Source organism: Myiozetetes cayanensis, unplaced genomic scaffold, assembly GCF_022539395.1.
Source record: "Myiozetetes cayanensis isolate MyiCay16 unplaced genomic scaffold, myiCay2020 scf1, whole genome shotgun sequence".
Lineage (NCBI taxonomy): Eukaryota > Metazoa > Chordata > Aves > Passeriformes > Tyrannidae > Myiozetetes > Myiozetetes cayanensis.
Window position 1 is genome coordinate 47,887,275 of NW_026086604.1, and position 15,743 is coordinate 47,903,017.

The 15,743-nt window shown below is 35.7% G+C and overlaps 1 protein-coding gene across 1 annotated transcript in view; it reads left to right on the forward strand.

Annotated features, from left to right (window-relative positions):
- SMCHD1 (structural maintenance of chromosomes flexible hinge domain containing 1) overlaps positions 1-15,743 on the forward strand; it is a 68,135-nt gene that overhangs the window by 18,033 nt on the left and 34,359 nt on the right. Inside the window, exons 9-22 of the mRNA XM_050321560.1 lie at positions 383-476; positions 733-943; positions 1,781-1,898; positions 2,000-2,183; positions 2,736-2,933; positions 3,067-3,180; positions 3,644-3,750; positions 4,021-4,103; positions 4,257-4,370; positions 6,221-6,298; positions 6,415-6,534; positions 11,742-11,886; positions 12,115-12,211; positions 15,267-15,339. Of these exons, the coding sequence (XP_050177517.1) occupies positions 383-476; positions 733-943; positions 1,781-1,898; positions 2,000-2,183; positions 2,736-2,933; positions 3,067-3,180; positions 3,644-3,750; positions 4,021-4,103; positions 4,257-4,370; positions 6,221-6,298; positions 6,415-6,534; positions 11,742-11,886; positions 12,115-12,211; positions 15,267-15,339 (1,736 nt within the window). The remainder of the gene's footprint in view (positions 1-382; positions 477-732; positions 944-1,780; positions 1,899-1,999; positions 2,184-2,735; positions 2,934-3,066; positions 3,181-3,643; positions 3,751-4,020; positions 4,104-4,256; positions 4,371-6,220; positions 6,299-6,414; positions 6,535-11,741; positions 11,887-12,114; positions 12,212-15,266; positions 15,340-15,743) is intronic.

The window sequence follows — 15,743 nt, forward strand, 5'->3', positions numbered from 1 at the left end:
CAGATATTTGTAAATAACTTAAGGATATTGTTTGTTGTTTAAATGTTTCTATTGCTCTTAGATGCTTGATACAAAACTGGTATCAGAAACAAGGTGGGTAAAGCTTTGTGTCTGTAGTTCTTTCTCATCTCCAGAGTGCAGAATAATGTACAGTAGTTTTATTAGTTTGCACTTTGATGTAAAGGATCTGGTAGCCACGTAAAAATCATAGGGTTTTTTTTTCACTTATGCATCTTTTTCCAATTTGTTTCCAACTATTTTATCAAAAAATTGGATATTCTAATAGCAATATGAGCTTATGTAGATTTTTTTAAAATTACAATGTGCAATTTTTTTATTTCACTTTCTGGTTTTGGAATTTTTTTTCTGAAATGTATTTCAGACATATCTATCACTATTATATCCATGGACCAAAAGGAAATGAAACTAATGCTGTAACAAAAGACATAAGCCCTTTCAACAACATTGACATTCAGGTAAGAGGTTTAATACATATTAATCAAGTCTTCTTTGATGGCAGCTTATTGCATATTGTGCCTGTTTCTCTTTAATCGTGCATTTTGAACTACAGCATTTTAAGATGTGTATGTAATTTTAATTTTTTTAAAGCTATACTATTTAATGTTGCAGCATAGGAACTAATTCATTTGCTAGCAGTTAAGTCTCAAAATGCTAATTACTATGTATTACTAATTTGATCTAAGGAAAAATCAACTTTTTGTTTTCTTCCAGATTTCACTGTTTGAAAAAGGAAAAGTACCAAAGGTTGTCAATCTGAGGGAGATCAAAGATGACATGCAGACATTGTATATAAATACTGCAGCAGATAGTTTTGAGTTTAAGGCACATGTTGAAGAAGAAGGTATAGTGGAAGGCATCATCCGATATCATCCCTTCCTGTATGATAAAGAAACATACCCTGATGATCCATGTTATCCATCAAGTGAGTGAAATGTTTTGCTACTTGTCAGTCCTATCATAGACAATCCCACTACTACATTTAAATGTTTAAATGAAATAAAAACTAAAACAATTGAAATAGAAGTGCGAATTATTACCTGATTTGTGTCAGAACAAAAAAGTTCACATTCTTTTGGATGAACAGATCCTGTGAATAAATTGGCTGTTGTGGTAACTTGTTTGTGTATACCTGATCTTTGGCATAACACTGTCTGATTTCAAACTATAACCTCTCATGGAATGTAGTCAGATTGAAACTGTCCATCTTCCTGACTGTTAGATCTTTACTCCAAGAAATAGTAAAATGCCAGCAAATTAGATTCAAAAGATTCTGATAGCAGAATACTGCAAAGGACAACATGCAGTCTGAAGTCTTTAATTTAAAATTAGGTTTATTCTGTTGTAATGAGTTTTCAAATGCTAAAGGGTTTAAAATCTATCGTGTTGGTATTTTTGTTTTTACAAAATAAATCTTGAGTTTATTGTGATGAGATTTTATATTAGAAGAACATCAGTTGAAACTAAGAGGGAAAAATAATACTTATTCAAATTTGAAACTTTCAAATTTGGTACATTTGGGAATATTTAACTCCTACTTAAAATTTTTACTTAGATTTCTAGTTTTTCTGTTTGGTATATTTAAAATATGAAAAAAATTCCTGATATTGTGTATAACTAGCTTGATATCATGTGCACTGCTACTGTGCTCAACAGATAACCTGTAATTTAGTCTACACTGGTTTTTGATACTGTATTAGTTTATATAATGAATTTATGCAAGGAGACTGTCTTTTTTTTTTTTTTTTTTTTTTTAATCAAGGATTAAACGATGATGATGATGATGACTGCTTTATAGTAGAAAAAGGTGCCAGAGGAAAAAGGCCTATTTTTGAATGTTTTTGGAATGGTAGATTGATACCATACACAACTGTGGAAGAGTAAGTGCTAATCTGTTTCTACAATGTAAACCAGTCTGTTTCTATAATGTAAACCTTTCTTTATAAAAGCAGATTTTAAGGTCTTTCTCGTTTTGTTTAAGTTTTGACTGGTGTGCTCCTCCAAAGAAGAGAGGATTGGCACCAGTCGAATGCTACTACAGAATTTCTGGTGCACTGTTTACCAATGATAAGTTCCAGGTCAGCACGAACAAACTCACTTTCATGGATCTGGAGCTGAAGCTAAAAGATAAGAATACTCTCTTCACGAGAATCTTCAACGGACAGGTAATAGTTGCATTCTGTTAAGCATTTCTTCTTGACAAAGTGTAATGCATGTGATGCAGAAACCTTTGCTCACTGGTAATTTGTTCATATCACTGAATATTGCCTGGTTCTAAAGAACTTTCACCTTGTGCGTTTTAGCAGGACTTTATAGCAGATATATCTCTGTTTTAGTGAGTATTAAAGCTGAATCTTTGAATATGAAAAAACAAGACTCAGTATTTTTAATTTTATTTTTTCAATCAGTTACTTTGTTTAGATGTTATATGACAGTTTTTCTAGAAAAACACCCTTCGTGGAGGAATATGGCTTCTGGGGGAAGCACTTTCTTTGGCTTGAAGTGTAGTTTTCCTAGTTTCCATGTAGTTGTCATGTTTTCAAGCTGAAGAATCCTTCACATTTTTTTGGTTTGGTTTGGGTTTTTTGTGTTTGTTTTTTTTTTATGTTTGAGTACAGTATCTCTGCACTCTTATAATTGTTCAGGCTTCTGAAGTGTTCAGATTTAAATTTTTTAATAAATTGCTAAAATATATTTATTTTGTAATCTCTTCATAGGAGCAGCGAATGAAAATTGACAGAGAATTTGCTTTGTGGCTCAAAGACTGTCATGAAAAATATGACAAACAGATAAAATTCACGGTCTTTAAAGGAATAACTGTACGCACTGATATACCATCCAAAAGATTGCAGAGCCCTTGGACAATGTATGCTGCAATAGAGTGGGATGGAAAAACATACAAAACTGGACAGCTGGTAAGTTAGTTGCTCACTGATGTTGGGGTTTTGCTTGTTGTGTAACAGGTGCTTTGAATCCTCTAACAGGCAGATACTGTGCATTTGATGCAGAAGTAATGCGTTGCCATTAATTGTTGTCTTCTTGTTGCAGGTGAAAAGTATTAAGACTCATCCAATATTCTATGGAAGTATTGAGAAATTTTTTTTGTATGGAGACCATGATGGGGATATATTTGCCACTGGAGGAGAGGTTCAAATTGCTTTGGTAAGACAAATAAAGAAAGGATTCACACACCTAATTTACCTGTGAAATCTTTAAACAAAATCCTGGGTCAGATTTATTTAAATTACTTTTAAGTAACTGTTGAAAATTATGTGGTTTTTTGAGATTCAGCAATCTAGAAATAATCAAACTACTTAGTCACTGTATATATATATATATATATATAAAAATTATTTTAAATATATATAAATTATTATCTGTTGTCACAATCTGATTCATTTAAATTTGCGTATCAAGTAGAGTATCACAGTTGGTATCAATAGTTTGGTTTCTACCATTCTTTACCCTTGTGATTTCAGCAAATTTTAAAACAGTGTCTTGTGGTGTCTGCAGGTAGTATTTATTAGCATATTGCATTATGTCTATGTCAGCTTCTCTAGTCCCTTGATCTTCTCTGACATACTGTAATCTGGCAATTTATAACTGCACTGAATTTTTATTTTAGGAACCCCAGGCATTGTATGCTGAAACAAGAATTATTCCAATCTCAAAACTTGACAGAGCAGTGTCTGAGAAAGTTGTTAAAAAATACATAGAGGATGAAATGGCAAGGTAAGCACTGAGTTGTAATTATATAATTGTGGAGTCTCTAATTACAGTTTTTGTGTTTCTTCAGGAACCAGAAGAAGTTCAGTTTTATTTCCAAATGGGAGAGCAGTCAGCTGTTTCAGTAGAAACAAAAACAATTATAAACCAAGTAGAAATAGTTCAGAGTTTGGCTTTTTTTTCCACCCCAAAAATAGTTTACTGTGTATTCAACTGAAGATAAATTACCCTTTCTTTATATCACTGATAAACTGTTCCTCCTTTCTCTTTTATTAGACTTCCTGACAGATTATCGGTAACATGGCCTGAAGGAGATGAGTTATTACCAAATGAAACAAGATTTGCTGGTACACCGATAGGTAGGGTTTTTTTCTTCCAAATACTAAAACATTAAATGCCAATTAAAAAATATATTATGCACTCTTGTTAAAAAAGGAAGCATACAGCAATCTCTGATCACTTATAATCCACAACATATTTTAAAAGTCCATTATTTTTCCTTGTACATATAGGAGCGTTAAGAATAGAAATTTTAAATAAAAAAGGAGAAGCAATGCAAAAACTTCCAGGTACAAGCCATGGAGGTTCAAAGAAACTTCTTGTTGAACTCAAGGTTATCTTACATTGTAAGTATTTCAGTATATTTAATGGAGTCTTTATTATTTTAAAAATGCATAATGGATAATTTTTTTCTTTGTGTATATACATATAATAAGTATAAATCTTGTGATTTACTTGTGATTTACTCTTTTGTGGTTTCCATTTGTGGGTGCTTCACTTGATATTCTTACATTGCATTGTTGAAGAATCTGTCCAAGGCAGGTGAAATGACTCAGTCTGGTGTTGAACACAGAATTAGAACACTAAATTCTCTGAAGACTCCAACTCTGCCATGTCAAATGTATTTGAAATTTATAGAAAGTTAAAATCTTTTTTACCTTGTTTGTTTCCATATATGATAGGAAAATCCAATTCCTTTATCATTTATGAGTTGTAAAAAATACCTTTCTGAAGCACTGAGGTTATTGTAGTGATACATGTGAAAGGAGAGCAAGTAGAAGTATTTTAGCTTCAGTTTAGTATATGTGTCATAAGACCACACATCATATTTTAATGGCACTCATTATTTGGGAACTGTCTGCTGTGCATGACCACTGTCCAGTGCAGTGTGCTGGGGCATAAAGAGACTGGTAATAAAAAAAAGGTGTTCATGTATTACAGACTTATCAGCACGACAAATCAGTGTTTTGCTACCTTAACTGAGATACACATCATGAGTTCAGGATGTATGGACTTGAGAGAGACATGGTGTTTCTATTATTCTGTTTTGTCAGTGTTGTTCGTAGGAGAAATAAACCCCTTTGCTTCTGATCACTGAAAAGTCTACCTTCAGACCTATTGTGTCTCCTGACCACTTGATTCGTTGATGAAAATTTGTGCTTAAAACTGTTCCTACTGCTTCCTATCTTTGTCCTCTGGTTAATTGAGGAACCACTAGGGTAGTTCCCCTGTTCTTCCCCAGAAGAATGAGTAAATCCTGTAAGTGAGGATTTGGGCAAAAAACTCAAACCCCTAATTGTACAAATAAGAGTAACATGGTTGCAACCATATGCAGGCCAACAACAAACACAATGTACAAAATGTTTCTCTTTCAATGAGTGGAATACTTGGCAGAATGTACTGTGGACTGAGTACACACAGAGAGATGAGCTACAAGAAACTTCTTACCTGGTCTGTTAGTGGAGAGTTGTGTTATACAAGATTCTATTCAAAATTAGAGTTTGAATTAGGGTTGAGACAATGATAAAGCTGAGGGATCTGATGGGCTTTGAAAGCTGCCAAAGGAAAGGGTGGGATAGCAGGAGAACTAGACTATGAGAAACTACTTGTCTGAACTGAGTTAGGAACACCTTGTGCAGGGTTTGGACAAGGGAAGCAAGGGCTAGAAAGACATCTGGGAAATGAGGAATTTTTTTATCTGGCCTATGATGAAGTGGGGCTTGAAAGTTTTGACCAAAAAATAAGGTTAGGATGACCTTTAATTATGACTTTACTGTAATGAAAGTAATGTAGACACTTAGGCAGGAAGGTCTCTACTGTCTATAAAGTGTTTAAATATACTATTATAGGTAAGAATTTCAGTCCTTATTTCTTCTACTGTTAGTGTTTCTATTTGATTCATTGTATATCGAAAGAATAAAATGTGTTTGAGCTGAAAGAAAGAGGAAGCTGGAGCAATGAGGTGAAGCAGGAATATGAAGGTCTACCAAATGAAAGGCAGCTACTTCCAGTGTCATGTGTATGAGGCTAGCAATTTTTAATTAAAATGGGATTAGCTGTGATCAATGTGTTTAATTGGGGACCTGAATTGATATTTATTAGAAGTGATAGTAATAATAAGTGATACTACTACTTGAAAAAATGAAAAATTATGGTGTAAAACTTAAATACGTGTAGCTAAGTGTTTGTTTTGCAGCACCTACTGAGAATAAAGAAATCATTTCCCATATCAGTCAGCATGGAGGCAAATGGCCATACTGGTTTAAAAAAATGGGTAAGTTTGCGTATTCAGTATCATCAGGGTTTGTTGGTTGGTTGGTTGGTTGGTTTAGGTTTTCTGGTTGGAGAGGGGTTTTTTTTCTTTCTAATGATATTTTTATTTTCGTTTAGAAAATCTTCAGAAACTTGGGAACTACTCCTTGAAACTGCAAGTAGTATTGAATGAAAGTAATGCAGACACTTATGCAGGAAGGCCTCTACCATCTAAAGTATTTAAATTTACTATTATAGGTAAGAATTCCAATCTTATTTTCTTCTACTGTTAGTGTTTCTATTTGATTCATTGTATATGAAAATTATTCATGTTTTAGTTGAGACGTAATTTTCAGCACTGAAAGGTAGCATTAGCATGTCAAATATGAAGCATTTTCAGGGGAAAAAAAGGTTTTGCTAATAGGTTTTGGTCTGACTTGTAGTGTGTTGGCTCTGCTGTACAGTCATTTTTTTTAAAAAAAAAGCTTTGATGCAATCTAAATCTCCCTGATGTGAACTTTCCCGAATGTTTTTAGAAAAAGAAACTTCTTAATTAATCTTTTTCCTCATACCATGGACATAAATATCCTTTCATAAAACTAGTATTTACTAGGCCAACTTTCATGCATAAACCACAGAAACTCATTAAAGAAACAGGTTATACATTTAAAATATGCATGTTGAGATTGAAGTATTTTTTTTAAAGGAAGAATCCTATGAAAAACTAAATTCTCATTTGGTTGTATTGAGTCTTTGGGTTAATGGTCATAAAATACTTAACTAGAATACCAGAACAGAAATAATACTGTTAAATATGTTTAATGTTAATCTTAACCTTAAACTCATGTGTGTATGTATGTGGCCTGAAGTATTCTATATATATATTATGTTCCAAAAAAAATCATAAATATCAGTTTTAATGACACTGTTGAAGACTGTAAGGCACACAATGTATGGTTACAGCATGGTTTTGGTGTGGTCTTACTAGTCCTGTTTCTCTTACCCTCTAAGATGTTGATTTAATTTCCTAATTTATTTGTCTGCACTTATCTGATAGTAGCTGGTTACTTTTTGTTTATAAGCCCTTCTTACGTGGCTATTTATATTAATGTTCCCCTTCAGAAAGGATAGGCAAAGAAGAAGTGGTGGGGTAGCCTGGGAGTGTTTTGACTCCCTAGAGCTTGATGATGGCAATAGGGTTGAGTATTTGTGTAAGAAGTGGGGGAAGACCAACAAGGCAGATATTGTGGTGGGAGTCTGTTAATGACCACTTAACCAGGATGAACAGGCAGTGAAATATATAAGCAGCTGGGAGAAGTATAACAGTCACTAGTCCTTGTTCTCCTGAGGGGCTTCAGCTAATTAGGCAGATATCTGCAGGAAATACAGCTCAGCAGAGAGCAAACACTCTAGAAGATTCCTGGAGCGTGTGGAAGATAACTTCCTGACACAGGTGGTTGGGGAGCCAACCCAGGAAGGCACCTCACTGGACTTACTGTTTGTGAACAGAAAAGGACTGGTGGGTGATGTGATGGTCGGAAGCTGCCTTGGTCTTGGGCACATTGATCAAATGTATACAAAATGATAGTTTTCTATTCTTGAAGAAGTCAGGAAGATGGTTAACAGACCTGCCACGCTGGATTTCCAAAGGGCAGACTTTGGCCTGTTTAGGGGACTGGTTGACAGAATCCCTTGGTAGGTAGTCCTGAAGGGCAAAGGAGTCCATAAAGGCTGGACATTCTTCCAGAAGGAAATCTTAAAGCTGCAGGAGCAGGCTGTCCCTGTGTGCTGAAAGGCAAGCTGTCAGGGAAGAAGACCAGCCTGGCTGAACAGAGAGCATTAACTGGAACTCAAGTGAAAAAAAAAAGAGAGTTTATGGCCTTGGGAAGAGGGGACAGGCAAATCAGGAGGACTACAAGGTTGTCATGGGGTTATGCAAGGAGAAAATTAGTAAAACCAAAGCCCAATTAGAGCTTAATCTGGCTACTGCTGTAAAAGACAACAAAAAATGTTCCTATAAATACATTAGTAAGGCTAATGAGGGCTAAGAATCTCCGTCTTTATGGATGTAGAAGGGAAGCAGGGTGACAAAAGGACAAGGAAAAGGACAAGGTTCTTAATGCTTTCTTTGCCTCAGTCTTTAATAGTAAGACCAGTTGTTCTCCAAGTACCTATCCCCCAGAGCTGGAAGACAAGGTCAAGGAACAGAATGAATAATCCAAGGGGGCAAATGATCAGCAACACTATTAGAAACACACAAGTCTATAGGGCCAGATGGGATCCTTCCAAAGGTACTGAGGGAGCTGGTGGAAGTGCTCACTGAGCCCTTTCCATCATTTACCAGTAGTCCTGGCTGACCAGGGTGGTCCCAGTTCTCTGGAGGTGAGCAAATATGATGCCCATCTGCAAGAAGGGCTGGAAGGAGGATCCTGGGAACTACAGGCCTGCCAGCATGACCTCAGTTTAAGGGAGGGTCATGGAGCAGATCATCCTGAGTTCCATCACACTGCATGTACAGGACAACCTTCTGTGTTTTAGTGTGTGCCCATAGCCTCTGGGCCTCTGCCACTGGAAAGAGTCTGCCTTCACTTTCTTTACACTTTCCCTTCAGTTATTTACAGACATTGATAAGATCCTCATGTATCTTCTCCAGGCAGAGCAGTCCCAGCTCTCCCAGCCTTTCTTCGTATGAGAGATCACAGAATCACAGAATGCTTTGTGTTGGAAGGAACCCTAAAGATCTTCTCATTCCAACCCTCCTACCATGGGCAGGGACACCTTCCACTAGACCAGGTTGCTCAAAGCCCCGTCCTGCCTGACCTTGAACGCTTCCAGGAATGGGGCAACAATGACTTTTCTGGGGAAATTATTCCAGTGCCTCACCACCCTCCAGTCCCTTCATCATCTTCATGACCTTTTGCTGGACTGTCTCCAGTATGTCCATGCTTCTGTGTTGTAATGTAATATGCCCAGAACTGGACACAGTACTCCAGATGTTGCCTCACGTATGCTGAGTAGAGAGGAAGGATCACCTCCCTCCACTTGCTGACAACACTTCTAACACAGCCCAAGAAGGTTGTTGCTGCCTTTGCAGCAAAAGCACTTTGTTGGCTTGTGTTCACTCTGTTATCCACCAGGACCCCAGGCCATCTTCCACAAAGCTGCTTTCGAGGCACTTGGTTGACAGCTTGGGGTTTGTTCTTGCTGAATTTCGTAAGGTTCCTGACAACCCATTTCTGCAGTCTGTTGAGGTCCCTCTGGATGGCAGCACAACTCTCAGGTTTATCAGCCACTCTTCCCAGTTTTGTATCATCAGCAAACTTGCTGAAGGTACAGTCTACCCCATCATCCAGTTCATCAATGAAGACATGAAACAAAATCAGACCTCAGTAGTGACCTCAGGGGTAACCACTTTTTATTACCTTCCAACAAGACTTCATGCCACTGATAACCACTCTGTGGTTATTTTTTGACTGTGAGGGTGACCTAGTGCTGGGATAAGTTGCCCAATATGTTGTGGAGTCTGCATTCTCTGGGATATTCAGAAGTTTTCTGGACATGTTCCTAGGCAACTTGCTCTAGGGTGGCCCTGCTTGAACCAGGGTCACAAGGCTCTGGCTTGAGCCAGAGGACCTCCAGAAAACCCTTCCAACCTCAACCATTCTGTGAATCTACAAGAGAGAGGGGAAAGAGGAAGGTAAAAAAATACTAATTCCATAGCATTTAAAATGAATATTTTCATTACAATTTTGGTACATAGAGCTAACATCTGTTTTCAGAAGATCAAGGAAAAATCACTGTTTTCAGTAGACTCCTATTTCTTCCTCAAAAGAAGACTCTCTGAATGCAAACCCTTTAGGCAGAAAAGAGTTCTTTGTAGCGTATTCTTCTGAAAGCTTTTTCTTATAGGCAGAGTAGAAAGAGGTATTCTTGTATGATAATAGAGAAAAAAATGTTTGGTGTTACTTGAGAAAAGTAACTATCTAATTGTATGTCTGAGAACTTGTCATTGAAGTCTCAAGATATTTCTGTGAAGTTCTAAGAAAAGAAAAAAAAATCTCTGAGCAAAAATGAACCTTGTCTGCTCCTTTATGTCTTTATCAAAGCGAAGAGAATCTTAAAAGTTGCAAAGTTGCATTCTACATTTTAAAAATTTTTCTCAATAGTAGTGTGGCTTTCCCCTGTATGGCAGCATTCAATTAAAGATTCCTCAGCCATATCAATTGAAATGAATCGCCTTGGAAAGGAATATAAACTTAAAAAAATCTAATTATCTAATAGTTTTAATCTTTTTAACACAAGGGATACTGAAAGCAACTTTTGCTATGTATTGGTGCTTTTTTATTTGACATTTTTAATATGTGGAGTCTTGAAAAGTGAATATTTCGAGTCTTCATTGTTGCAATGTTTTGTGTTGTCTCAGAGGCAGCCATAAATCTTCACACTCATTATTGAAAATATTAACATTTGTGTGCCCCTTTTATGTATGTAGGTTCTAAAAATCAAAAGAACAATCTAAACTGAAAAAGCAGCATTTTTGTCTGAGGAACAAAATATTCTATTTCTCTAACAGTGTTTATAGTTCTTCTTGATAAACTAAAAAATTATCATAAATACTGGTTAAAACTGAATTTCCTAAGTTTTGTGGTTATTTTACTGTTGTTTTCTAAGTCATTTTGCAGTTTTATCATTCATTTGTAAATAAAACTGTAGACACTGTAAGGTCTTTTTCTTGTTGTAACCAATAAATAATTTTGACCAGTACAAGGTGTCATCTCTTGTTCAAAGGAAACTCTCTGATAATGACACCCATGGGTAGTGAAAGTAGTTGTTAATTAAAGTTCAAAATTATCTCATAGGATATATATTTACCCTTTAAGTTCAGCAGTGCATTGCTTCTTTGTTTTAAAGGCTAGTTGGTCAAGACAGTTCGATTCCACAAAACATGACTCTGATTTACAAGCTCCCATTTGTTACCATTCTGCTTGGTCTCATTTATTAGGGTCTAATTGGAGGCAGTCTAATGAGGCCAGATTTCACAGAAGATGCACCCACATTTCTTTTTCTAATACACATTATTACTCGTCTTCATCTCTCAGCTTTGGGGTAGTTGTAGAACAAAAATGTTTCGTTGCATAAATGATGTTATTTTACTAGAATTAAAGCAATTAAATGTTTTAAGAAAAGCTGTCTACAAGGAACTTGTCCAGTTTCAGGTGCTGTGTTGATGTTCTAAATACTGTCCTGTTGTATTGCTTATGCTGTAGTCTACTGCTGTTATGTTTTAACTATTGTTTTATGTTAGTGTAAGTTAAGAAAAAAGATCAATCAGTAAACCATAACTTTGGTTACGTATTCTAAACAGCCTGTTTACTTTGCAGTAAACCACTTGACTTAATTGCAGCCTTAATCAAGAAAAATCCAGTGAACACACTTTCTAAACGTGTGTTATTCTTTTCTCTTAGAGGGCAAACCAGAGAAATTTTTGGTCGGTCTTTTGGAGCTTCCTTTTCGAATTGGAGTACCTTTTAGTATTCCTTTGGAACTGCAAGATGAATTTGGTCATGCAACACACTTGACATCTCGCATGAGACCAATTCTTGAAGCTAGGTAATTCAACCATCTCTCCTTTTTTGACATTTTTTCATGTGACAACATATGACAACAAAAGTAGTAATACTTTGGGCTTTGTCTCAGTGATATACGGGGTATCTTTCACATAAATTAGATGGCATTTTTGCTTTTATTTCCATAAGAGTGTCCGAAAGTATCTTGCATGTTAAAACACTGTGTTTGTTTTAAAATTTATTCTGTTGTGTTTTCTATATATTTTTCTAGTGGATTAACGTTGAAGCATGATGACATACCTGTGGGAACAAAGTGTGTCATTAAGAATGTCACTGCTAAAGGCTGTATCAATAGTTGCCAGGGCAAGGTAGGCTAATATATTTAAACTTGAAGTAATATGTTACAAAAACCCCCACAGAACAAGTAATTTGTATGTAAAATGAATTGTCACATGGCGTTAGCTAAGTTTGACCTACACTAATGACTGCAGATATTTCTTTTATTTATTTTTAGGGATATTTTTGAATTATCTAGTACAGTTTTACCCTGAGCAGTTTGTCTTCCTCACAGCTGCACTCTGTTAGCTGATGGAACTGGAGCTGAAGGGGCTGAGCACCACATGGATATGTGGTAGAGTGTGCCCACCAGACAAATCAGCTGTCTGAGTTTGAAGTGGTGCTGAAATTGGTTTAAGCCAAATCATCCTGATGACTTTTGCACTAAATTATCACAGGGAGCACTGAAATCTTTCATTCTTGTAGTTGAGATGATGAGTAGTAATAGTTAATGCCTGGGGTGTTTGCTCGAGCTTCTTTAAATGTTTCCAAAATGGTGGTAGTGTATATGTTTTCCAAATCCATCCTGTTACTGATGTATACATAGCCCTTAGTCAAGCTGTTAATTTACTGTAAAAACAGAATCCTATGTTACATGCTAAAAATATTTCTTTCATAAAACAGACCTTAATGTCCCTGATAAATACAGATTTGAAGATTTAAAAAAAATAATAATTTAAAATCATGTATATGCTATGTTTACACAATATTCTAACCAGGTCCTAATCTTTTCATTTAGTCCTGTAGTCTAGCACAGTAAAAAGAAATCTAGGAACTGAGGTAGCTGAAGGTACATCATTATAGTGTTGATATTGTTGCTTAGAAAAAGCAAAAAAACTTACTGGTGGAAAGATGTGTAGAGGGAGTTTTGAACACAGTAGGTTTTGTAGGCAGAGCTGAGCATTTAAGGCAAAGTGCAAGAATAATGACATAAAATAGAGGTGGATTATGGGAAATAAAGTGTGTAGGAGCAAAAGTGCCAGGCTGGAGCAAGACATAAATTTGATGAGGGGCAAGACCAAGAGCTATTTAAGGAACTCGCAGTACAGAAATAGTATTATACCATAATAATTGAAAAGAAGGGTGTTACTTTCTCATGTTGCTTAATTGCATAAAATGTCAGAGACAATACTGGACCTGGCACTGAAAGTAGTGGTTCTAATTGATATGAAAAAAGAACTGTTTAAGGTAGTAATGAAAAAAAATTACAAAAAGCAGGACTTTAAGACAGTAGAATAAAAGTAACAGGTAATTTTAAAACATGAATACAGTGTAATTTTTGGTGCTTAATTAAAAATTAGGAAGCAGAGAAGAACATAGTGGAAATTTTCAACATTTTAAAAGTTGGTTTTAAAATGGTAACAGAACAGCTGAAATATCTCAAGAGAAACAATAACTTTAGAAGGAGAAAGTGAATGAGAGAACAAAAAGAGAACTGGAGAGCATGGGAAAAAATACTGGTTTTCAGAGGTAGAAGTAAGGAAGAAAACTGTTGAAGGAATAATCATGCCAAATGGAGAAGATAAACTCAACTAAGATAGGAAATACAGCGTGTCACAGTTGTCAATGAAGGAAGGACTGATGGAGAAGAAAGAGAAAGCAGACTTCATTTACTTCTGTAGTCATTGATTCAGTTCTCCCCAAACCAGTCAAGTCAGAGATATGTTTTCATTGTGGATGGAATCAACAAGAAAATTTTAGGACAAGTGTGTAAGTAATATGAAGACAACTCCTTTATAGGATTTTGAATACAATCAGGAGAAGGTTGAAGAAGGGAGTTCTTTCTAGTTCTTTTAATTTTAAAGTACTGCAGTAGACGTAGAAGCAGACTTGGAAGCAGAAGTAAAGTAGATACAGGGGTCATGAAGGATAAGGGAAAACAACTTCCCTAGAAGACACAGATGCTGAAAGATTAAAAGGAACGAAGTTAAAGATGGCAAGAATAATTTGCAGCTATAAGTAGTGCAGTATGAAGAAGAAAGTATTAAGTCAAAACTGAGTATTGCAGAAAAGGTTTTGAAACTAAAAGAAGGGGAGCATAGGATGAGTGTCTAGTGAATGAATGCAAAGCTACTGAAGAGTTCAGCTTATTAGCATTAAACAGTCTAGTATCATCTATACCAGTTTCCTATTTTTTTTATTCCCTACCATATTTTTTCCTTCTTTTCCCCTTTAGTTTAGAGGGGCTTCAGCTGATATGTGCTGTTTGGCTTGTCAGCAGACCTGTATGGTTGAGTGGCCAGTCAGAGCTGGAAAGTTTTCATGCACCTCTGTGTCTGGCCATCAGCTGGGGACTTCATGTATTTGGTGTGGCTGCAGCTGTGATGCACCTGCCCAGGCCTCATTGCTCTTTCTGCTTTTCTCATCAAGCAAACCAGAAGAACTGTCTGCTTGTTTTCATGCAATCTACAAGGTGTTAATGTTGCACATATATTGTGAGGCATGGGAAGGGCATATGCCAGGATTATGAAACTAAACCTTTCCAGAGACAGCATTTCTGAGCATATACAGATGACAGTTCATGAATTGCAATTAAATAGTCTCAAATATCATATATATATATGACATATGAAATTCACATATCTGCAGTGCAGCTAGTTTTTTTAATTGGAACTTTTAAGATTGACTTGACTGCTTCATTGTCTGATTTTAATGTGAAAGTTGGTTTTAGTGATGCAGGCTACAGCAGTTGTTTTTCTTATGGCCTTGTTCAAAGATGTGATGGACAGTAGTTGTGCCCTGCTAAGGAATAACAAACACAAAACTTGCTGACCCTTTCTTTAAAACTACTTTTTTTTTTAACTGATGTATTTTTTTCCCATAAAAACAGACTCTAAGCAGGAAACCACTAGTTATGATGGCTGCTTTTAATGGTTTTAGAACCATGTAGTATAATATGCAAATCCTGGATTGAATCTCTCTGGGTGTAACATGGAAATGACAAGTTTCAGCACGGTGGAAAAAATGTTTAGCAGTGCAAGAAAATTTGTAGAGATAAATTACGTATATGTGAACTGGCATGATTATGGAGACAGTTTATTGTGTGAGGGTTTTTAAGGTTAATATTTAAAATATTCTTTTCATTAGAACTTTAATCTGAAGATTACTCTTCCTGGTTTGAAAGAAGACACACAAATCATTAAAATAAGATTGCAGCCTGGTAAGTATTCTTAAAATATTTAGTGAATTTCTGTGGAACTTTATTCTGACACTATTAAGGAAATACTTCTCCCAAGAAGGTTAAACACTGAGCAGTGAATAAAAGCTATTTTGGTGTCTTGTTCTTCAACTAGTGAGATTGAAATGGAAGTTTTAATGAATCATGCATAAAGGATGTTTCTGAAAATTTGCCTTCTTTGTTCCTTCAGAACTTGCCTTTTAATAGTAATCTATTACTTCCTTCTCTTTTTTAAAACTGATAAAAAATAGTTATATGTTCAAGGGATAGACTTACTTGAATGGCTTTACTTTACTGTCTCAAGTAATGACAACAAAGTTTTCTTTTGCATTTCTTTGCATGTATATTTTAGCTGTGATAACTTTGACAATTTATCAGATATCTCA